Below are 25892 nucleotides of genomic sequence, written 5' to 3' on the forward strand. Positions count from 1 at the left end.
CATGATTGCACTGGAGAGGGTTCAATCTTATCATGTTGCCTGAAATAAAGCATTTCAGTTTTGAGGAGAGATGGATAGAGTGTGTTTATTCTCCTTGCAGTGAGGAAGCAAAGGGGGTACCTGTTAAGGTATACAAAACCACGAAGGGCATAGATAAGGCTGATAAATGGTAGATCATAACAACCTATTTCCCTCAGCAAAATTATGTATCACCAGGGCTCATATGTTTATTAGGAGGTTGATAATCTATCCCATTGGACAGATTTTCAACTTCTTGAGGCATAAACAGATAAAGCATCATTATCAAAGATGAAATGTCTGCAATGGGGCCGATTTAAACTTGATTAATGGAATGGGTTATTTTGTTTTCTCTTTTAGATATAACTTCCACAGCAGCACATAATACAAATTGAAACATCTACTCATCCTGCTGGACCTATTCTTCATAATGTCTGTCTCTTGTTCATAAGGTGATAGTTTTCATTTGCATTTTAGTTAACACTGTATTTCTTGATTGCAAATATGCTGCTTATATTTTTTTCAAATCATTTTGACCCAAGTGAAGTCTTACTAATGCTTTTTTACATTGCTCAATCTTTATTGACAGTATAATTTTTTAAACAATATTACTACAATTATTAATTATTCACCAAAAGTCAATTTTATGAATGGAAGAGTGATACATTATATAAAAGGAAATAATTCATAAGATTAAGTATTTCATCTTGTATATGACAGATGATCCTTAAAAAGTCATGCCTAGTTTAACATTAGCTGTTAAATGGGGTGGTTTCATTAATTAAACTAACAGATCTTTTTTTCCTAATTGTTCACAGTAAATTATTTGGAAAGACATTTTTTTATTAAGGACAGTTGTATTGGCTCCATTAAAAACTTCAGCAGCATTTGGCTTGCCTTTAAAGCTTCATAGTCGCACCTCAAGTAGTCACCTGTTCATCACGACAGAGGCTGAGAGCATTAGAATCCTGTTGTTAAATAGTTAAGCAGAAGACCAGAGTTACAAAAATGTTGTTAGTGCTGCAGTGGAAATCAGATAATTATGGCAGCAAATATCAGAAGCCTCATAATTAATTTTGTCCCTCCATATTAATTGAATTGATTTCTGCAGTAAGAGCATCTCACCAGCCTTGGCTGATTTTCTTAGTTTCCTATTTCTGATATCATGCAACAATTCCAAAGGAAGTTCAGCATACAACAGATGCCAGGGGAGAATAAGATCAATCATAGCTGTGACCATCCCAATGGATATTATCAATAAACAAAGACCATTTGGACAAGGTCCCAGTCGTCTATTGCTGCTCTCAGAATTTCATTCCCATGAGATGTCTATGTCTTTAACTTTCGAGCAACAATAAGCCATCTGCTCTTGTTGTTTTGCCATTACCTGAGTCTCCACTTTACTTCTACCAGAAATGGGGCCATGAAACAAGTTCTTACTGAAATGACAAGGTCCAGTGGAGGACAGTCTATCTACAGAAATGCTTTGAGAACTGGCTAAGCCGTGTTCCTTGATTTCCCAGCTGTCAAAACTGTTAAAAATAATCTGAATGCTTGTGAATTTTCTTTAAAAAATAAATACTAAGTCTCAAATACTGAAAAGCACATAACATGAAATACATTGAAGTAAACTAAGTTAATGCAAAATGTAAATGGTGGGGAAGTTACCTCTCTCCCTCATAGCATTCTTCTCCACTGAAATGTACTGCTGTGACTTGTGGCAGATTCAGTGGGCAGATTTGCTAGTGCAATTAAGAATTCCATCCACTAAACTTTTGGACTCTAAAAGAACACAGCAGTAATAAAAATGGGGAAGATCCTGTGGTAAGTTTGAGATATTTGCATTAAAACAAGCTAGCATGAGAGTCCTGAACTTCCTGATACTCGCATGCAACTGACAGAATTTCACAGGAAATTGGAGGTCAATAAAAGCACCACAAGACAGAGAGTCTATTACAAAGCGCATATTATGTTTCAATTTCTAAACTTTATCTCAGTTCTGAAGAAAACGATTAATCCCATGAAATCAAAAATAAATGACAGCAAATATTCTCAGCATTTGAGGGGAGCTCTTGATATTTTCATTTAAGAATTAGCTCTGCATTTCAAGCTAGCTTTTTTTCCTTGTTCAATTATCATTTTCTTCTTTGCCGTTTCCTTCATTCAAGTATAAATCTATCTAGAATCTAAGCTGCTATTATTCACATCAGGCTTCATAGGCCATTATGTAAGATCATGAGCAATAGGGGTAGGAATAGGCCATCCAGCCCTTCAAGCCCACTCCAACGTTCACCTGTCATAGTGATCTTATATCTCATTATCTCCATATCCCTTTATTCCATTAATGTGCAAAAAGGTATCAATCTCTGCTTCAATGAAGTCTCTGTAATTGTTTTCCAAATTCAGAAGCTTACCTAGATTAGTTTCATTGGCAAAACAGAAAATGTGATATTTGATCCTCTCTCTATAGACCTAAGCACCAATTCCTGTGGTACTTGTCAAAGCTTGCTAACTTGGGAACATTCTGCTCATTCTCCACTCTTTGCTTCAAGCCTGATAGAAATTATCAATCCACACCAGTAAATTACCCCCTGTTTGATTTGCCTTAACTTTGTTGATTAACCTTTTGTGTGGAAGCTTAATAAATGTCTTCAAAAATGTAAATATACAACATACACTGCTTTGCCCTTTTCCCGCTTTGCCCTTTTCCCGCTTTGCCCGCATCGGGCTTGTCAGTCACCAACAAGCCTGCAGCAGACATGGACATACCCCTCCATAAATCTTCGTCCGCAAAGCCAAGCCAAAGAAGAAAGAATTCAAAGAACTTTAGTAGGTAGGACAGTCAAGCATGATTTTAATTTTATAAATATATCTTCATTCCTCCCAATTCCATTATCTTTTTCAAAGTGTTTTGGTTTTAAATTTTCATTTCAGCATTGGAGTTCGATTGGTCCATGCATGAGAGTTAAGGGCACAAATTCAGTATGCGCTTAACACTCACACATGCACCAACAGAACTCCAAAAAGCGTACACACCTCGCATGCACCAACCGAAGGCTCGCACGTGCGCACAGTCATCAAGATGGTCGCATTCAGGCTACAGGTTTTGGGACACACCAACTAACAAGGTAAGTGCGCACATTTTGGGTCTTACATACTCTGTATCCCTGTTAGAGTTTGTCAAATATAACATAAACCGCACAAATTTTATATTTTTTCTTAATTTTTTAAATGCAAATGCACAATTCCAACCTATGTCCATTCTGGGATACGACCGATCCTTTGGTCCAAATTACGGTTGTAGGTCGGGGAGTACCTGTATCTATTTACTTTTTATTTGCTGCTCTTGACTGGATCAGAGAGTCATGCAGCATGGAACATGCCCTTTAGCCCAACTTGTCTACATTGAGTCTGAACTTAAGAACTCTGTGATTATTGGCCTACTGATTAAATCACCTTACCAAAATATGCAGATATTCTCTACTATTTTAATCACATGAAAAGTTCTTTATTATTAATTCTACATTTTAATACTTCTCATTACCATGATTAAATAGAATTCAACAGTTGCTGCTCAGAAAACGAAATGCTGATCTTATAACAACAAATTAGCCTGATGTCCATTTATAATACAACCACTATTGTCAATAAGAATAATTTACAGTTACTTGGTGATGTCATATAATGGAGGTCATTTATGGCACTAATTAAATCTCATTAGCTTATCAAATGAAATGACTAATTAGAATATTACAACTACTCATCTTTGAATATTTTTCAACTTATATTAATTGCATAATAATGCATTTTTTAATAATTTCAGTAAAATAAAGTTTTACATCAATGCAGTCCCAAAAAACAAAACTATCTGAAATTAAAATCTTACTTATATTCAGCTAAAATTACAAAGAATTTCATTTGCATGCATGAGTCATTATCAGTTACACACATAATGACATAGAGACAGATAGTGATACCATGCCATCAAATTCTTTCAGGCCTTACTAAAAAATAATGATTTTCAAATGCAAATACTGCACTTAAAACACAAGCCTTTGGGCTATCCAGCACTCCCAAGAGAATAGGATAACTTAATTTACATATATTAAAAGTAAACAAGGAACAGTTAGTGAAACTGACATCCTTCAGGTCTGTTTGTTATAGCAAAGATCACAGTTGATTACCTAATATATGCATGGTTTTCACCATTCTTTGAATTAGTTCTAACTTTTAAATCATTATCTAAAATATTTTCCAAGGTGACACTGTCTCCTTAAATAAACAAAGAGTGTCCATATCTTCCATGAATATGACCTTGTTCTGGAAAGAGCACTTAAATGGGAACATAAGAAAACTTTTGAAATACTTGTGTATATTGTCGAATTGAAAGATGAAGGACTGTTACTCAGGCTCCCACTGAACGTAATTGAAGTAATGTTGGAGGCTGAAGATTTTGAGATTAGTGCACTGAAAGAGGACAGGATACCATAAATTCAGAGGTTATGCATATAGACTGAAATCTGACAGTTTTTCCCAGGTTGTGTTTGGTTTCCCTAGTGTGGAAGAGACCATGTTAAAAGCAACAAGCACAGTGTAATTATTTGGAAGAATTATTGTGTCAGCTAGAAAGTGCTTGGGATGCTGGATGCTAAAGAGGAGGCAAATAACTTGACGATATTTGGAATTATTGGTGTATCATTGCTGAATGGTGGAATTTCAGGTGGAATTCACATGGAACATTTCAGAGAGACACATACTTGTTATGAAAAGAATTGCTGCTATGGATGTAAATGTTGGTAAACCTTACTGGGTGTTATGAAACTCTGGTGGAACCACTGTTAATACTGTTTGTATGTGTATGACTGGCCCATCCCTTGCTGATTGGAATTGTGGCTCCTCCCCCTTGATTCCCTTAATAAAGATGGCAATGCCATAACCCCTCCCCCAGAACAAGCCCGGATCTCGGGTCAGCAAAATGAGACGTATCTTCTGTTTATGGTAAGGTAGCTTCTAGTCTTTGCAGTTATTGATAGTGCACCAGAAACATGCATGACAATTCATAAGATCATTTAACCTCAGAGTTGAACTAGGTGAGAGAGAAAGTCAGATGCCGTGATAGCAACATTTGCTGACCAACATCTTCAAGCACCTCAACAAATGAAAACAAATACAGACAAGAACTAAGAAATAGCCACTGACATTTTCTTGTGCATGAAACACTGATCTTCTGCTAATAGCACAAAGGGGAAGAAAACAAAATTAGTAACTGATTGCTCAATTAGAAGATTTCTAAAAGGCAACAAGCAGTGGATGAAATCCTTCTCTTCAATTATATTTAAAAGAACGTAGTTTGCAATTGAATTTTAGTGAACAGATTTTATTCTTATTAAATGAATCATTTTTCACTATAGTAAACAACTGATTTAACTGATATATAGCACATTTTTATTGTAGCTGCATTAACTCCAAATGAAATGAACAGGATTTCTCATGGATACATTAATATTGGCACTGTAATTTTTGGGGTTTTTTTAGACAAATATATTAAAATGTACCTCTTCATTGTGTGTCTTTGTGATTTCTTCCTCTGCAGCCAACTTTAATTGAAGATCTTTTACATGAGACTTCTCTTTCATTAGTTCCTTCCAGATACTATAATATTTGTTTTGCAGATATGATAACTCTTCTTCCTTAATCTATGAAGCACCAAAGATTTCCATTTGCTATAAGGAGAATATATTAAGACCCAACATATTTGACATATTTGTGTATTTGTGTTCAAAAGATATTTATAAATTATTTGCTAAAAATATAGGAAATATGAACTTTATAACTGAAAACAAAACTTGCTGGCTTCATGGGTCATAATGAATTAAGTTATCCCTTTCTGAAAGATAGGTGTCCAAGCACCAAACCGATTAAAATTGCTAGCTAAATGTTCATTTGTGAAAAACACAAAAATGTCATTCTAGTAGAGTAGACATTCGCTGTCAATACTGAAGATTGGCACCTACAGCTAAAAATTAGGTGGGAAATTTGATCAATGGTTAATCGTGCGATGCCTGATCTGAAATATTAGGTTGTGTCAGTTTTGGGTTTTAATCTTCAAATATTCTCCCCTCAAATGGACCTAGTCTATGCTAGCAAACTGAAGGAGATGGTGACATTCATTATCAATGTCTGCCTTTGTTCAAATAAATCTAGAACATGGTTTTCAGGGTTTCAGCATGGATTTTTATTGTCAGAGAGCAGGTAAAGTTCAGCTAGTGAACCAGTTGTTTACAGACCCAAATTTAGATGGAAAGGTCAGAATGATTTTGGTTCATGGAGTAAGGAAGCTTAAATAGACCATAGGACAATGGAGAAGAAATAGGCTATTCAGCCAATCAAGACTGTTCAGCCAATCAGGAGTTGATCCATTTTTCCACTCAGCCCCACTGCACAGCCTTCTTCCCATAACCTTTGATGTCATGGCTAATCAAGATCCTATTAATCTACATCTTAAATATACACAAATTTCACAGATTTACCACCCTCTGTCTAAATAAATTCCTTTGTTCTAAGTGGACACCCTTCAATCCGGAAATTGTGCATTTTGTTCTAAACTCTCCCACCATGAGAAACAATTTTGCTACATCTATTCTGTCCATGCCTTTTAGCATTCAAAATATTTTGAAATGCTTCCCATTTGTCCTGTAGATTAGTTCCACTCTAGCAGAAGCATGGTACAAGAAAAACTGAGGAAAGGATTAGAGAAATTAAACCCTAGTCTGCACGAGGATTGGATCACTGGTAGACTTTTTGGTTAGAATCACACCTTGTATGCCATCATGTAGAGATACAAGATCACAAGATAAAGGAACAGAAGTAGACAATTTGGCCCATCGAGTCTGCTCCGCAAGTCCACCCTGGTCTAAACCATTCTCACGTCTAGTTCCAAATTCCAGCCTTTCCCCCATATCCTTGATACCCTGACTCATTAGATACCTATCAATCTCCTCCTTAAACTCTCCCAATGATCGGGCCTCCACAGCTGTATGTGACAACGAATTCCACAAATCCACAACCCTCTGGCTAAAGAAGTTTCTCCTCATCTCTGTTTTAAATGGGTACCTTCTAATTCAGTGCCCTCTTGTCCTGGATTCACCCATCAAGGGAAACATCTTATTCACATCTACTCTGTCCAATCCTTTCAGTATTTGAAATGTTTCTATGAGACTCCCTCTCATTCTTTTATACTCTAAAGAATACAGTCCAAGAGTTGATAAACATTCCTCATATGTTAGCCTGTACATTCCAAAAATCATCCTGGTAAATCTTCTCTGTACTCTCTCCAACATCATTATATCCCTTCTAAGGGGCCCAAAACTGCACATTATACTCCATATGAGGTCTTACCAGAGCCCCATTGACCCACATCAACACTTCTTTACTCATACACTATTTCTCTTGAAATGGATATCAACATAGCATTCATTTTCTTTACTGCCGATCCAAGCTGGTCATTAACCTTTAGATTATCCTGTACGAGGACCTCCTAAGTCCCTTTGCACTTGAGAATTTTGCATTTTTTCTCCATTCAAATAATAATCTGCCCATGTAGCGGCACTGGCAATGTGTAACGCTACCAGTACCATGATCGCATGAATCGCCGGTCAAAATGTTGGACGCATGGTTAGGGCAGAGCTGTGCTCAAGAAGGTAGTGGGTCTCTTTCTTCAATGGCCATAAAGACTACAAACTGGGGGATTGCTGGGATGATGTAATGATGTCACTTCCAGATGAGAAATTTGGGACAGGAAGTGACTTAAAAGTGGTGTCATTTTTAAAATTAAATCTTTTTTGCTCCAGCCTCAATGGTGTATGTGTGTGTTCTTCCATTAGCTCTGTGTATCGCACCTTGCTACACCTGTTTATTTCCTCTTACAAAATGTACAACTGTATATTTCTCATCACTCTATCTCATCTGCCATTTCTTTGCCCACACTCCAAAGCTGTCCAGGTCCCTCGGCAACCTTTTGGTTTCTTCAACACTTCCTACTCCACCACCTATCTTGGTTTCATCTGCAACCTTAGCCACAAAACCATTGACTCCATAATCTAAATCATCAATCTACATTGTAATAAGCAGCCCCAACACCGACCCCTTCAGAACACCATTAGTAACTGGCAACCAACCAGAACAGGATGCCTTTATTCCCACCCTTTGCTTTTTGCCTATCAGCCAATGCTCCGCCCAAACTAATATTTTCCTGTAATTCCATAGGCTCTCATCTTATTAAGCAGCCTCTTTTGCAGCACATTATCGATGGCCTTTTGAAAAGCCAAATAAACAACATCCACAGCCTCTCCTTTGTCCATCCTACTTGAGGTTTCCTCAAAAATTTCCAATAGGTTGGTCAGGCAGGATCTTCCCTTCAAGAAACCATGCTGGCTTGGACCTATCATGTCATGCACCTCGAGGTATTTAATTTGCTCGTCCTTGAGAATTGACTCCAATAATTTTCCAACTTCTGACGTCAGACTAATAGGCCTATAATTTCCTTTTATCTGCCTCCCTTCTTTACATTTGCAACCTTCCAATCCTCTGGAACCATGCCAGAGTCTATTGATTTCTGGAAAATTATTTCCAATGCCTCGACAATCTCCAAAGCCATCTCTTCCAGAACCTGTGGGTGTTCCTTATCTGGTCTGGGAGACTTATCTATCTTTAGTCTATTTAGCTTACTAAGCACTATCTCTCTAGTAATCTTGACTGTACTTAATTCTATTTGCTGAGACCTCTATCAGTTATATTAATATTGTCTTCCTCAGTGAAGACTGACACAAAATACTCATTTAGTTCCTCTGCCACCTCTTTGTTACCCACTATAATTACTCCAGCATCATTTTCAAACAGTCCTATATCCACCTGTGTCTCTGAATGGAGTGGAATCCTGATGGCAGTAAAAATTGGGAAATATTTTCCACAGCCCCTTTCCACGAACAGTCAAAATGTTGTGCAAAATTTTATAAAATGCTGCTGTTCCCTTCATTTACTTTAAATTTGAAAAGCAGTGAACATCATGACCATTGAGGGTTATGATGCACAGAATCCACACTGAAAGTAGCCTGTGTTTACTGGAGTCAGCTGACCTTCTATGAGGTTAACAGATTATGGCATCGCCAAATATTCTGTTCCACCTGGTGAAAGTTGGATGGCAACTTGATGATACAAAGTCAACATAATGTGCGTGAGGAAACTGGTGCAGCTCAGAACATAAATTCTCCCCAATGTCCTAAACAGTTAAAACATAACAAAAGGAGCATTAAAATTAGTACATAAGAAAGAAGTAGTACTTGTGTCAGATGAAAACAAATGCCACTTATTTCTTGACTCCATGTCATTTGCCTGAAATTCAACAGATTTTGTTGGTAAACATAGGTTATTCTGAATAGAACCAATGTTCTTTATTGGTTTAAACTGTCAAATATAGAACTTACAATTGCATCAGCAGATTAAGAAGAAGACATTTGCCAGTGTCCTTTGCTATATATTGGTCTCCACACGAGTTTGATCTGTGGAGCCCAGACTTGTTGGTGTCCCCTGTGTTGAAGCTGAGGAGGCAGCTCTCAAAATGGTCTGATCCAAAGCTCATTGATTGTAATTCCAATCGTAGTGGTGGTGTGATAAGGGAGAAAGGTTTATTTTTTACAATTATTTTGCTTCTATTCAACACTTTTAAGTATTTTTATTTTTTTATTATTTTATTTTCTATTCTTATTATTTAATACTGCTATAAATGAGGATGTCCATCTGTGTTTTAATTCCAGGCTTTATATCCAGGCTTGTCTCCTCTTTGACATTATGGTCCATCACTATACTGCTGCATCACTTAGGAATATGGCATAGAGCCAAGGGTTTTGGACGAGGCTACAAAGGCCCAGATTATTAATTGCAAAATATGAATTTGAATACAGTCACAGCAGCTGGGAATTGAATGTCAAGTAATTAAATAAACTTGAAATGAAAGCTATCATTAATGAATACATCCAAAAGTCAATTTGCATCACTAATGTCCTGGGAAGAAAACCAACGAATGCCTAGATGTGAATCCAGATTCTTGCCTGCTTTGAGAAGCAGTCCAGCAAAGTTGCCAGTTTGCTGGTTGCAGAGGGATCAATAATGCTTTGCCAGCCATGCCCACATATTCTGAATAAATAAAAAGAAAAATTACTGGGGAACAATTTAAAAGCAGAATCATTTACCATTAGCATTTCATTTTGTGTTTTGATTTGGAGGTTATCCGCTTCTGCCTCCACTTCAGATGAATGGAGCTTTAATTTAACAAGTTCCATTTGTTGTTCATGATATTGTTTTCGTTCCTGATTAAGCTCATCCTGTAAATACCTTATCACATCATCTTGGTGTTGAACCTACAAGACAAACACCAACCGGAATGGACTACAATTATTTTTATTGTATTAGGAACAGAAGTACATCCATAAATAAGGTAGCTCTTCAATTTTCAATTAGTACAAGCCTAATAATCTAAGCAGACAAATTACATTCATGTATGTAAGCTACTTAAAGTTTGGAAGCAGGAATTCTCAGAATACTGTAGCAATACAATAGAAAGAAAGATGCTGATGTGTTTGCAAAGTCCATTAGCTTGAAAGCCAGAAAAATACAGGGAATTGTTGAATTAGTGAGTGATTTTTGCAGGGCCATCTGGAGGGCAGACATATGCTGTAGCATCGAGGAAGACAGCAATTAGGGTTCACATGAATCTCCATGGAGTATATAGAAGTTCTAGGTGCACTTGCATAAAAGAATGTGACTACAAAGATACCAGTAGATCATTTTGGGGTAAAAGTGGCAGTTCAGATGGCAACCACACTTTGGGACTCAGAATGGCTGCTTTTAGTATAACCGTACAGAGGTGATGGTTTTATTCCCATCTAGAATGATTTTGGGAATTAATGATCGTATCAATGGAAAATCTTCAGATCATGGACTTCGATGCAGATGAACATTGCACGTTTCCAAAAAAGAAATATGACCATCCAATGAGGATTCCTTCTACATTTTAAACAGTTTGAGTTGTTTTCCGAAAGAAGTTAGGCATTTTACTAGTAAGCCTAAGAAAACAGCTACACAATCAAAACAGTAGGAGAGAGACCTGTTAACTTCACTGAGATGCTTATTGTTAAAGATATTTTGCTGACTCTCAGCAACTGACTATTTTGGAGTGTTGATGATTAGAAGATTTGGAGATATCTTCCTGACAGCTAATTAAACCTGAACTGCATCTTCTTTCTGTGATATTATGCAGAGCTGATGCTGTCAGTGGAATCCCTATGGGTACACATCTTTATTTGCAATTTCTGATGGAGGGTCATCAAAGGAACAATGCCAAGCAAGTGCAGTCGCACTTATAAAGACACCTCATTTTGAGTCACCCTTGTGCTGCCACTTGCGTGTATGTGAGTTGCACTCATGTGTCTGTAAACATGAAAGATCTCCATAAGCACAGTTTTGCAGCAGATTTATAAAATCAGTTAGAATCATAGAATCAGCAGGGCAAAGAACAAGGGTAGCCATTGGCCTAATGAGTGTGCGTTGCCTCATTATAGAGCAATACATTCTATCTCATTTCCCCAAATGATTTTCTTTGAGCAATGATCCAATTCCCTGTGGAAAGCCCTGAATGACTGTTTTCACCACGGCTACAGACAGTGAGATCCAGATTATAACCACACTGCAGAAAGATGTTTTATCTCACATTTCCTTGTGTTTTTTTTTAACCATCACTTTAAATGTGTGTCACTTAGTAATTGAATCATATACAATTAGAAAAAAAGCTTTTAATTGTCAAATCCTGCAATATTGATGATACTGATGCCAGAGCAGTGGAGAGTGGGCAATATAGGACCCATTTGTTTTAAAAGGGAAACAACTAACATTAAGCATAAAATTAAGAAAATCAAGTTATCAGGGATTTATTGAGAGTGCAATTAATCAGCTTGACTGAGATGACTGATATATTTGTGGACCTAGAAATAGCTTTGGACAACTTTAAAAAGTATGTGCAGTAAGCTAAAAATACGATTAACTTAGATAACAGCAACTTTGTACACACTTCTTTTGAGAAATTCAACTTCTGATGCTTTAGCAGGACTTTTGTTAGTTGGAGTATCTTAACTGAGTAACAAAATGTGACTCTCATGAAACAACTGATCTGAAAAATAATCATTTTTATTTACTCACAGAATAACCATATTTTAACAACCTTCTTTTCCCAGAAATAGTGCCTCTTAAAGGGCTAACACCCAAGCTATTTTTGTCTGGAACAAGAACTGTGATCTTAAATGCAACCTTAGTATCCCCAGCTCAGGGTCACGGCACACTGCTGCTGTTATTCACTACTGATATAACTATTACTCCAGTGGGGTCTGCTAGACCATTCTCAAGCTGAGAAGGCTTCACCCACTTTTTCTTGTCTATAGGAGCAGAGCAGTGAGCAAAGTTCAATGTTCAGATTTGTTGACAGAGTACATACATGATATCACATATAACTCTGAGATTCTTTTTCCTGTGGGCCAGGTAGAATTTCTACTTATTGGTACAATTCTGCAAAAAAAATGAACTCTAGAAAAGATACACATACAAAAGAGAGAAATGTAAACAAAGAAAGAAAAGCAAACAAAGTGACTGTGTTTTGCAGAAAAAAGTTCAGTAATAAATAATGTGCAAAGTAAAAGTCCTTAAATGAATCTCTGATTGGGTTTGCTGTTTAGGAGTCTGATGGTGGAGAGGTAGCAGCGGTTCCTGAACCTGATGATATAAAACTTGTGGCATCTATACCTCTTTCCTGATGGCGGCAGTGAGAAGAACATGTGATGATGGCTGCTGCTCTTTGATGGCAGCCTTTCATGGAGATTTTCTCGATAGTGGAGAGATTTTTGACTATGATGTACTGAAACGTGTCCACTACCTTTTGCAGGGCTTTCCACTCAGAGGTATTGGAGCCCCCATACTAGGCTGTAATGTAGCCAGTCAGCACAATTTTCACTAAACATCTGTAGAGGTTTGCCAAGGTTTCCAATATCATACAAAACCTCCTCAAACTCCTGAGAATGTGGGAGTAGATGTGTTTTTTTCACAATGACATGAGTGGGTTGAGTCCAGGAAAGGTCCTCCAATAGCAACTCCCAGGAATTTAAATTTGCTCACTCACTCCACCTCTGATTTCCTAATTATCATTAGATTGTATACTTCTGGGTTTCCCCTCTAGTTCACAATCAGCTCCTTGGCTTTGGTTACATTGAGTGTAAGGTTTTTGTTAGTACACCATTCAGAAAGATTTTAATGACCCTCCTGTATGCTGATTCATCTCCCTTTTTATATAACTCACTACAGTGTTATAGTTAATAAATTTGTAAATGGTATTGTTGTCATACTGAGCCAGACAGTCATAGATGTAAAGCAAGTAGAACAGTGGGCCAAGTGTGTATCTGGAGATGCCAGATGTGCAATCAGTGCAGTGCTTTGTTTCGATTAAGTGTTTTGATAGGCTGCTGTTGAAGCATATCAGCTCATCTCTGAATGTGACGTGGATCTGTTCCAATTTACCGACTGCAACAACAGGTCTATGGCAGATGCCATCTCACTGGTTCTACACAAAACTCTGGAATACCCTGACAGCAAAGAAGCATGCTGCAGGATCCTCACTATTGACTAGAGTTTGGCATTCAACACCATCATATCTGCAAAATGGGTAATTAAAGGATACAATTGTAGCAAAATACAACTTTTCACAAATGTACTCTGTCATGAAACATCTAAAACCGATTTAAGAAAGAGAATGGAGGATTGACATCAGCCTACAGATACTAATTGGTTAAGATAATCATAAACCATGTGATAAGGTTAGAATATTACTGACAAATAAACTTCACATTCATCTAGGTTTCTCAATTGTAATCAATCTCACCAGTGTACCTACACATTAATATGCAGCCCAATAATTCAATGAAGAGATTACCAATTGAACTTTACAACTGTCACATTTTTTTTTGCAGTTCCTGTTTAATGACCCTTGAAATTGCCATGTTAATGCTGTTCATTTGTGACTGTGTCATGGATGCAGCTCTCCTCTATTTTCAGGATGCCCCTCTCTAAAAACAATTTCCTAGCTATTTGCACGCTTTTCATATTCATGTAATAGCAGGGAATTTCTAAAATTTAGCAGCTTTATGGACTGTTGGTTTGATTAATTTTGCTATTAGCACCAACCACTACAGTGGTCTTGCTCTTTATGCACTGTTTATCCGAGACATCTGATATTAATGGGAATGGATAAGGAGCAAAGTGGAAAAACACGGTCAATCCATGTCTCTGCAGCTGATGTTTCCTTGGTTAAACTTGGAAATTTTCAACATTGTTCCTTTCAGTCTGCAATTGGTGTTAACTGGGTATCTGTGTGAATAGAATGTATTCGATGGTGACTCATTTTCCCTTTTAACCACAGCTTCATATTTTATTGTTTACAGTATTGATTAAAATTTGACAAATAATTTAAAACACTAAATAGGTTAATAAGCAGGGGGATTAACACCAAACTTCAATTCAGCAAATAAACAGGTGGCATGGTTGGTGTAGCAGTCAGTGCAATGTTGTTACAATGCCAGCGACTGGGACAAGAGTTCAAATCCCATGCTGTCTGTAAGGAGTTTGTATGTTCTCCCTATCCTGCATGGGTTTTCCCTTGTTTTCTCCCACCATTCAAAAAAAATGTAGATCAATTGGGTTAATTGGGCAGCACTGGCTCCTGGGCTGAAAGGGTCTGTTACCGTGCTGTATGTCGAAATTTTAAAAAGTTAAACCTATTTGTGGTGCTGTTATTGTACATATTATATGTGGGCAGCACAGTTAGCATAATGCCATTACTGCACTCGAGACTTGGATTCAAATCCGGCGTTGCCTGTAAGGAGTTTGTTTGTTCTACCTCTGTTTGCGTGGGTTTCCCCTGGATGCTCCGGGTTTTTCAAACCTTACAAAAAATAATGCACAGGGTTTGTAAGTTAACTGGGGCATTTGGGTGCCAAAGGCTTGTGACCAATTACCATGTCTAAAAATAAATAAATGAAATAAATAAAAAAGAAAACATTGTGGTGCCTGTGTTAGGTGTAAAGTGAAGTTTTGGGGAAATGAATTGCAGAAGTTAGTCACGGCCAAATAACAGCATTTGAATGCATGAGTGGACTTTAAAATTGCTGCCATTTTCTTCTGAAAATAATGTTGGTACCATATGAGGCATTGTAGACATAACCTCTGCATTTTATTTAACATTGCTGTAAATTCAGCGGGACTTGAAAATAAAGCTTTTCAAAATGCATGTAACAAAATAAATTTTATTCTTGATTATTTATTTACACAGGAACTCTTATCTTGCTTAAATCTGTAACTCAGTGATTATAATTCTAAAGATTTTCTGTGAGGCATTATTTTTTCAATGTTTCTTTAAACATAATCCATACAAATTCAAAACTGCCAAATTGTTTAAGTATTTTTAGTAACAAACACCAAAATGACTGAATTTGCTCAATAACTATTCAAATTATGTAATGTAAAAGTAACACAGTTATTAGAGTAGCCTGGACTAATTAGTCAATTCCTTCCTGATTAGCTTCCACGCACCCATTCCAACAATTTCCTCGACATCATCACTCTCCAAAAAAATGGGGGATGTGGAGGAAAAGCAATGGTAAGATCTCTATCGAAAGTAAGGTAATCCAACCATACATAATGGCTTGAGAATCAGACAGTAAAATGCTGGGCTCTTAGCCATCACACAAACAACTTATATTGATGCAGGATTATTAAATGTGTAAAACAAGATGTCACAATTCTTAAATTAATAAATCATGCCAAGATGCTATACATTGCAATAAGTAGGAAAGAAAAACATAGCCAAATAAAAAGACAGTTGGTGAATTCCTCAGGTTGTTAAGGAGCATGGGAAAGAATAGAGTGTAAATCTAGGCAATCTGAAGGTGCTGCTCTCAATTAAGGGGTAAAGAACATCTTAAAGGCACAATAGAATGGATGCAAATAGATACTTATTCCATTAAAAGGAGTTAGAAGGAAATGAGTGATCACAAGGGTGATTATTTTAAATTGAAGAATATTTCATACAGGTTCACCTATGTCTGCAATTAAAAATATTAAGCATGGAGTAATGGGTGAACAGAAATCAGCACACATTGGATACATGCAACAGGGTGGAAATTTTAATGCTAATCTTGAGAATGTTATAATAATCAAATTGAAAATATAAAAGTATAAGAGACAACTGTAGCAAATGGTTTGGGCAAAGGCAGATAGTGGTAATATTACTGTAGTGAAATGTTACTGGTGGAGAAAGTCAGCAGGTTCAGCAGGATCCATAGAAGGTAAATATACATCAGCAATGTTTCAGGCCTGAGCTCTTCCTCAAGGTAGGAGTAAAAAGCATGCTGGCACCAGAGACAGATATCACAGGGTCCTCAGCCTTTGCAAGGAATCTTGTAGACATTGTTGGGTTCTCCTCAAATCAAGCATAGAAGGTGTTCAGCTTATCGGGCAATGAAGCATCACAGCCATCAATGCTGTTCGCCTTCACTTTGTAGTCTGTAATGGCCTACACTCCCTTCAATAGCTGGCATGTGTTTACTTCCTCTGGAATTGCCTCTGTTGCAGATATAGCCTTCGGCAGGTCATACCTGGACCTCTTGTAGAGATCTGGATCTCCGGCTTTGATCTTGCCCTCAACAGGTTACGAATCCTCTGATACATTCAAGGCTTCTGCTTGGGGAACTCCTGGAATGTGCGTGTAGGTACACACAAATCCACGCAGATCTTGATGAAGTTGGTGACACACGTTACATATTCATTCAACCCTAAATATGAGTCCTTCAATATAGTCCAATCCACTGATTCAAAGTCAGAACCTTTATGTTTGATTACACCTTCTTCTCTCCCTTTTCATCATTATGAGGTCTGAAAGTCAATACCAAGATGAGCTGCTCATCCAGTTTTTATGGTACTAATTTGAATTATGGATTTAGTTTCCCACAGGAATATAATCATTGACACTTTTAATATTCAACTGTTCTAACTGTGATCTGTTTTTCTTTATCTTTGCAAGTAAATTGCATGACGTTCACATTAAATCACACTTATTAAGCAATCATAAATACTCACAAGACTGTATCTAGATATAACATTTTCTCATAAGCCTAGTAATATTTAATATTTTAACTTGCTTGTTAGTTGGGGATGTCCTGTGACGAGAAATCTGGCTCCTCCGAGAAAGTAAAAAAAAAAGTGAAAAGTTTGAAATTCATCTGAATTAGTTATAAACAACCAAAGGAAAAAAAAACAACACAATTCCACCAAAGAAAGACAAAGAAGCAAAAAAAAAGTATAGAGAAGACAGAAGACAGAAGAAAAACGGGACTTCCGACAACAGGGACGCCCGGACAAGTCGGAGAGGGGAGCGACTCGACTGCACCTGCACCTGCACAAGGAGTCGCACATGAACATAGTAACTGGAGGCCCTCTAGACAGGCTCCGGGCAGTACAAGAGGCTGTCTGAGAAGGGAAAATTATTACAGCATTGAGCTCTCTGAACCCTTCTCCATTAACAATGGCGTGAAGCGAGGCTGAGTTCTCGCACCAACCCTCTTTTCAATCTTCTTCAGCATGATGCTGAAACAAGCCATGAAAGTCCTCAACAATGAAGACACTGTTTACATCCGGTACCGCACGGATGGCAGTCTCTTCAATCTGAGGTGCCTGCAAGCTCACACCAAGACACAAGAGAAACTTGTCCGTGAACTATTCTTTGCAGACGATGCCGCTTTAGTTACCCATTCAGAGCCAGCTCTTCAGCGCTTGACGTCTTGTTTTGCGGAAACTGCCAAAATGTTTGGCCTGGAAGTCAGCCTGAAGAAAATTGAGGTCCTCCATCAGCCAGCTCCCCACCATGACTACCAGCCCCCCCACATCTCCCTCGGGCACATAAAACTCAAAACGGTCAACCAGTTTACCTATCTTGGCTGCACCATTTCGCAAGGATCGACAACGAGATAGACAACAGACTCGCCAAGGCAAATAGCGCCTTTGGAAGACTACAGAAAAGAGTCTGGAAAAACGACCAACTGAAAAACCTCACAAAGATTAGCGTATACAGAGCCGTTGTCATACCCACACTCCTGTTCGGCTCCGAATCATGGGTCTTTTACCGGCATCACCTACGGCTCCTAGAACGCTTCCACCAGCGTTGTCTCCACTCCATCCTCAACATTCATTGGAGCGACTTCATCTCCAACATCGATGTACTCGAGATGGAAGGAGGCTGACAGCATCGAATCTACGCTGCTGAAGATCAAACTGTGCTGGGTAGATCATGTCTCCAGAATAGAGGACCATCGCCTTCCCAAGATCGTGTTATATGGCGAGCTCTCCACTGGCCACCGAGACAGAGGTGCACCAAAGAAGAGGTACAAGGACTGCCTAAAGAAAGCTTTTGGTGCCTGCCACATTGACCACCGCCAGTGGACTGATATCGCCTCAAACCGTGCATCTTGGCGCCTCACAGTTCGGCAGGCAGCAACCTCCTTTGAAGAAGACCGCAGAGCCCACCTCACTGTCAAAAGACAAAGGAGGAAAAACCCAACACCCAACCCCAACCAACCAATTTTCCATTGCAACCGTGTCTGCCTGTCCCGCATCGGACTTGTCAGCCACCAATGAGTCTGCAGCTGACGTGGACTTTACCCCTCCATAAATCTTCGTCCGCGAAACCAAGCCAAAGAAAAGAAGAAGAGATAGGTACATAGCTATGGCATGGGTACAGGTTGATGGGACTAGGTGGTGTAAATAGTTCAGCACAGGCTAGGAACATCAAAGGGCCCGTTTTTGTCGTCTAATAATTCTAACAAGAGTCTCAAACCTTGTAATATCTCAGTTTTAAAATATGGGAACGATTTCAGGGTTTCAAGAAAAGTTAACCTCTCCAGAAGTAAATCTAAATTTATTAAAATTGCATTGTCAGTAGACTGGAAATGTATAACAGTAACATGGAAATCCAATTCCCTACTTCACATTAATCGTTGGAACAGGGAAGTACAAAGTTGTATTCCCCTTGAGAAGATTACTTATAGTCTTAGGAATAGATATAGTAAGTTTGTCAAAATTTGGCAACCCTATTTAGATTACTTAAATGCCCAGATTGTATAATTTATTTTGATATTTGTCAATTAGTGTACTCCTTATTATAAATTTAATACTTTTAAAATGATGTGACTGAGATGTCGAACCATGCTCTTGTGGCTTTTTCTTTTCTATTTTCTTTCTTTTTATCTCTCTCTATTCCCTGTTGTCTATCCCCTTTTCTTTGAAATCTGGGGAGGGGGCACTTGGAAAAGAGGGACTCTTTTTCCTTTTTACTTTTTCGGACCTTATGAATGTATTTCTATTATTTCATAAATATATATATTATTATATTAATTGAGTCCAATATTCTCTACTTTCTTAAAACATAATATTCAAAAAAGATTGGGGAAAGAGAAGTTTTAGGTAATATAAACACAGGATCTGAGAGAATTTTTGAGAAATGCAACCTTAGACTATAGGCCCATTATAGATGGAATCAGGGAGTACCGAAAACGTATTTCTTTCAAAACAAAAGGAAAAACACCATGAAAGGTTCAGCTATTTGCAAACATATTTTGTATTAACAAAATTCAGAATGGCATTAAATATAATTTAGAGAATAAACTGACAATTTTTTTATAAACAAAACAAAACCCACAAGTAAACACAAATACAAAACTATTCCTGGCCTTGATATTCTCAACCTCCCTTTAGAAAACACATAATTCTACTTGCCACTTTATAACCAATTCAATATGCATTTTGGTTGTGTTATCTAGAGCCATGCAATTCTCTTGTACAGAATTAAGAGCTCTACATTTAATAAATATGCCTTTCCTTTACTGATTTCCCAAAATACAACTCTTTATTCATTTACCACAAATCATCACTTTCCTAAATTTTCTCCAATTACTTGAAATCTCTTGTATTCTTCCTCAGTTTGTCACTGTTCAAACTTGATATCATGAACAAGTTTTGATATAATATCCTTATTTCTAAACTCATTCTGAATCAAAAAACTCACCACACTGATCTTATGGTACACCGTCATATGCATTCTGAGAAATACAAACACGCAGATAGCGCTTAACTCAGAGTTGCAATTTTCTCATCCATTACAAGAACATGGAAGTAAATAAAATAATAAAATGCTGAAAACAAAGTTCAGGTTTGACAGCCATTTTGAAAAATAAATCAAGATTTAGAATATCAAGTCAATGGTCTTTCATCAAAACATTTTATTGCATGGACACAACTCTTGGTGGTGGTACAAATGGATCAAAAGTGAATCTGAATCTATTGTTATATTACACCGAATTTATTTTCCATTAAAGTGGCCAAGTAATATGATTACCTGATTATCTTTCATTTTATGTTTCTGTCCAAGACCAATTTTACCCTCTAAACTTTTGTATTTGCCAAATTTGGTCATCTTTAAAATGCTGGTGGAGATTTCTCTGTACAGGTACACGATCCTTTATCTGGAACCCTTGGGGGACAGCGTGTTCCGAATTTTGGACTTTTCCAAATTTCGGAACAAAAGCTCAATTGTAAACTAGACATCAAAAACAGGCATCCTATTACGGCAGCAAGAACATATGAATACTCACAATCAGTGGGAAAATATTATTACAATTTATTTATAGAGCAATATACTGGTAATGAATAATGAAATACCTGTAGTGGGATAATTTAAAATGAAAATACATGATCCATAAGTATACACATTACCGTAATATTTATGTAGAGACACATGAGCATTCACTCTAATTTGAATAAAGAAAGACTACAAATAGTATTACAGTTTATTTATAAATTTGTTCAAACTAGGCTAATTACGTAGCTGCAGTTAAGCTGTGGAAGAGGGTCCATCAGCGTCACCAATGTTGTCATCAAATTGCAGGTAAACTTCCAATGATGCGTCAGGAATGGGATTCTTAAGTGATGAAGTAGCACTATGAGAGAGGGCATTTTTACAGACTTCTTCAAGGGTCATCTATCTCATCAGCATAGGTTTTTGTCTCTTTAATTGAGTAAACTCCCATAATCTGTTGCTCACTGATAAATGCACGTTGTTCAAGGCCAGTTATGAATTGATCACAAATTTTCATCATATCTTCTATAGGAATGTTTTCACCTGTGTTCACTACGTCATCACTACTACCATCTTCATTCTTATCCGTATTTAACACCATTTCAGCAATTTCCCCATCACTCAAGGAATGCACAACAGGTACATCATTGTCAATGTTTAGCATTTGTTCAATCTCCGCTTGTTCTAGCTTACTTAGACTTCCATCTGATAGACTTTTAGCATAAGTTAGGAGGTCTGATATCATCTTCTTCTCATTAGTGACACAAAATCCTTCAAACTCATCATCGATAGGATCACTTTCATCAAACATGGTTATTGGCCAAATTCTGTGCCAACTATTTGTTAGTGTTGATTTATCAACATAATTCCAAGCAGTAGCAACTGCATAAATGGCATCCTTGAGAGTGAACGCTTTCAAGTAGTCTTGTATTCTTACTCCTTTGTTGACTGCTTCAAGCACATAGTTCATAAAATGATTTTTATACTTGCTCTTCAGGAAGTGTAAAATTCCTTGGTCACAATGCTGTAAAATAGATGTCACATTAGGAGGCAAGTAAATGCCGAAAACATTAATTTTCACAAGAAGTTCGGTAGTGTGATGTGCAGAGCAGTTGTCAAGGAACAATAGTCCAGCTTCTAGTCCAGCTTGTCTACCATGACCTCATGCCGCTGGTATGAAATGGTTATTGAACTAATCAGAAAATATTTCTCGGGTTACCCAAGCTTTCCTGTTTGTGTAATAATGCACAGGTAAATTAAGTACATCTTTCAGATATCTCGGACATTGGCTTTTTCCAATGACTGCTAACTTCATCTTGTGTGTGCCTGCTGCATTAACACATCCAAGAATAGTTAACCTTTCCTTAACATCCTTAAAACCTGTTGGTGCTGTGTCATCTGTCGTTGTTAAGGTTTTTCTTGGAACGTAGCGCCAGTACAAAGCTGTTTCATCAGTATTGTAAATTTGTTCAGGAGAAAGGTTTTCCATCGGATACGATCTTGGCAAATTCGTTGATGTAATTTTCTGCAGCTTCATAATCAACAGAAGCTTTTTCACCACAGATTTTCAGATATTTTACACCATGACGCTTCTTAAATTTCTGCAGCCAACCTTCTGAATATTGACACTCTCCTTCAATGTTCAATTCTTTATGATACATTCTCGCTTGTTTCATGACCAACAAGCCATTCAGTGGCATATATTCCCTTCTTCGTTGTCGAATCCATTCTATCATCACACGGTCAATATCTTCATTTTTCGCCCTATCTAGTGTTTTCCTATTTTTCATAAGTTTGTGATCTCGCGGTTATTGTAAAACTTCAGTAATTTGTCTTTCTGTTTCCTCAAGTCATACACAGTGCTAGCTCAAACACCATATTCTTCAGTGAGTCGCCTCATAGACACACCATGATCAAGTTTCTGTAGTAACTCCACTTTCTGCATTAATGATAATGTTAAATGTTTCCTTATCTTTTTCTCGCAGTTATCCATTGGGGTTTCAGCAGTTCTTTTTGACATTTTTCAAGGTAGATTATATATCTTTTCTTTGGCTTGGCTTCGCGGACGAAGATTTATGGAGGGGGTAAAAAGTCCACGTCAGCTGCAGGCTCGTTTGTGGCAGACAAGTCCGATGCGGGACAGGCAGACACGTTTGCAGCGGTTGCAGGGGAAAATTGGTTGGTTGGGGTTGGGTGTTGGGTTTTTCCTCCTTTGCCTTTTGTCAGTGAGGTGGGCTCTGCGGTCTTCTTCAAAGGAGGTTGCTGCCCGCCAAACTGTGAGGCGCCAAGATGCACGGTTTGAGGCGTTATCAGCCCACTGGCGGTGGTCAATGTGGCAGGCACCAAGAGATTTCTTTAGGCAGTCCTTGTACCTTTTCTTTGGTTCACCTCTGTTACGGTGGCCAGTGGAGAGCTCGCCATATAACACGATCTTGGGAAGGCGATGGTCCTCCATTCTGGAGACGTGACCCATCCAGCGCAGCTGGATCTTCAGCAGCGTGGACTCGATGCTGTCGACCTCTGCCATCTCGAGTACTTCGACGTTAGGGATGAAAGCGCTCCAATGGATGTTGAGGATGGAGCGGAGACAACGCTGGTGGAAGCGTTCTAGGAGCCGTAGGTGGTGCCGGTAGAGGACCCATGATTCGGAGCCGAACAGGAGTGTGGGTATAACAACGGCTCTGTATACGCTTATCTTTGTGAGGTTTTTCAGTTGGTTGTTTTTCCAGACTCTTTTGTGTAGTCTTCCAAAGGCGCTATTTGCCTTGGCGAGTCTGTTGTCTATCTCATTGTCGATCCTTGCATCTGATGAAATGGTGCAGCCGAGATAGGTAAACTGGTTGACCGTTTTGAGTTTTGTGTGCCCGATGGAGATGTGGGGGGGCTGGTAGTCATGGTGGGGAGCTGGCTGATGGAGGACCTCAGTTTTCTTCAGGCTGACTTCCAGGCCAAACATTTTGGCAGTTTCCGCAAAGCAGGACGTCAAGCGCTGAAGAGCTGGCTCTGAATCGGTAACTAAAGCGGCATCGTCTGCAAAGAGTAGTTCACAAGAAACAACACAAAGTCAGCAAACAGCAAATGGACGTCTTCTCTCTATGACTGCTGAGGCACAATTGATGCTTGACGGTAAGTGGTAGTTTGCCTGTCAAGCGTTGCCACGTCATACCTGCATGAATCGGGTCACCAAACAAGCACTCCACAAAAAAGTCTGGTTTTTGGAGCTTTCTGGATTTTAGGTGTCCGGACAAAGGATCGTGTACCTGTACGGGTCTTTCTGCACCCAAGTGATTCTGTCAACCACAATGTTTGCATTCTTAATGTGTCTCATAAAAGAGGTGCAGAGGCGGGTACCAAATCAGGACTTTTGCTTACCTAGGCTTTGGTATTTTTCTAAAATTAATCGTGATAAAAGTTGAGAATCCTTGGAAATGTTAGGTGCAGAATCTTGTTTCTTGTGATAAGCTCTAGATGAAGTCCAAGTGAGCACAGTAAATTTCTGTGAACTAGGATATGTGTTTCCAAGTACATCCATCAAGATCCTGTGAAACAGTAGTCTATGGACACTGTGATTATAGAAAAAACACAGAAATGCTGAAGGAACTCAGCATGTCCTGCAGCGTCCATAGGAGGACCAAATCCTCCTTTGGACTCCATGAGACCTACTGAGTTAATCCAGCATTTCTGTGTTTTTACTTTCTATCAAGATCCTGTGTCTTAATCGAGCATAACCGGCCTTCCTTCGGTGCCATGTTGACTTGTCTCAGCTTCATCTGTATCTTTCTAGGGCATTATTCATTTCAACCCCAATTATAATTTTATCATAGCCAAATCTAGCTCGTTCAAGTCATAATTTATCATTCTGATTGGGATTTTTTAAAAATTAAGATCCCCACTAATGAACAAGTTCATTGATATACTGCTTTAAATGTTTCTCCTTCAAAGAAGAAAACTGATAAAAATGTCAAAATCACCAACACTAGATTACATTAAAAAAGCTTAGTACTAAAAATAGATATATTTTATGCGAAGTGCAAGCTCTTCATAATCACATTACCTGTTGTTGCAGAGTTTGGATCTGGTCTTTGGCATTTTCTAGTTCATTTTTTATATCTTGGTTGACTTGATGGTGGTTCAAAATACCCTGCTGCTGTTGTTTTATCACATTTAGTTCATTTCTCAGCTCCTCTTGTAGTTGTCTGGGTAAACAACAGGAACAAAATTACTATTTTTTCTTGGTGTTTAGCCTCTTTAAGGTTGGATGGAAGCAATGAAAGGAATACTGCTTATAGGCTTAGGAAATTTGTGGCATTTCACTCAGAGAACAGCCCATATCTGGTATGAGTTGGCAGAGAAATCTATAGAAGCAAGTACAATTTCAATGTTCAAAAGGTTATGGGACAGATATGTAGATAGGAAGGGGTTAGAAAGATGTGGACCAAATGCAGGCAAATGAGACAAGTCTAGAATGCCAGTTTGGTCAGCATGGACAAGTTGGGGTGAATGATCTATTCCATGTTACATAATTATAACTCTAATTCAGACTATTTATGCCATCATGTCTAAGCACACCTTTTGCTAAAGAAATTTATATTGAATTCTACTTCCCTACTCATTTTAAACAGCCTTGTATCAAGTTTTGGCTTAAAAAGATGAACTAATCATCTTTATGCAATGTTTTTACAAGTTCTATGCTTCAACAATCTGCTGCAAAAGAACTCTTCAATTATTTTTACTAACAGTCTCAATTGCAGATTCATTTGTACTAACTCCAGAACCAGAGGAATCAGAGAAAGTGGTCTCCACTCTATCAATGCCCAACATTTAAAAATTCCACATGGCATTCTCTGTTCTATTGAAAATAATCCAATTGGATTTGAAATCATAGTTATAGTTTTCAACTCCTTGCTCTGATAATGTTTTTGGATTTTATACATTGGTACATTGAGCAAATCATATTTTCAAGTAAATATCTAATAAAACATGAACAGATCTATCCAACGCTTATTTGATGATTTGCTAAATCTTCTGCCAGTTATCTGGGTCTCGATCCCATATTATTCTAAACTTGACCTCCTTATCCTTTTTTTATTACATTGTT

The 25892-nt window shown here is 37.9% G+C and overlaps 1 protein-coding gene across 4 annotated transcripts in view; it reads right to left on the reverse strand.

Moving 5' to 3' along the window:
* Positions 1 to 25892, reverse strand: part of LOC138752701 (putative leucine-rich repeat-containing protein DDB_G0290503) — a 287373-nt gene that overhangs the window by 31495 nt on the left and 229986 nt on the right. For 2 of the 4 annotated variants that reach the window (XM_069915411.1, XM_069915412.1), the window contains exons 13-15: positions 24849 to 24990; positions 10266 to 10433; positions 5574 to 5714 (exon numbers count right to left, since the gene is read on the reverse strand). In XM_069915411.1, coding sequence (XP_069771512.1) covers positions 5574 to 5714; positions 10266 to 10433; positions 24849 to 24990 — 451 coding nt within the window. Of the gene's footprint in view, positions 1 to 764; positions 987 to 5573; positions 5742 to 10265; positions 10434 to 24848; positions 24991 to 25892 lie in introns of those variants that run through there. The other 2 variants (XM_069915413.1, XM_069915414.1) reach the window with 2 other exon arrangements.

Source organism: Narcine bancroftii, chromosome 2 (genome assembly GCF_036971445.1).
Source record: "Narcine bancroftii isolate sNarBan1 chromosome 2, sNarBan1.hap1, whole genome shotgun sequence".
In the NCBI taxonomy this organism is placed as follows: Eukaryota; Metazoa; Chordata; class Chondrichthyes; order Torpediniformes; family Narcinidae; genus Narcine; species Narcine bancroftii.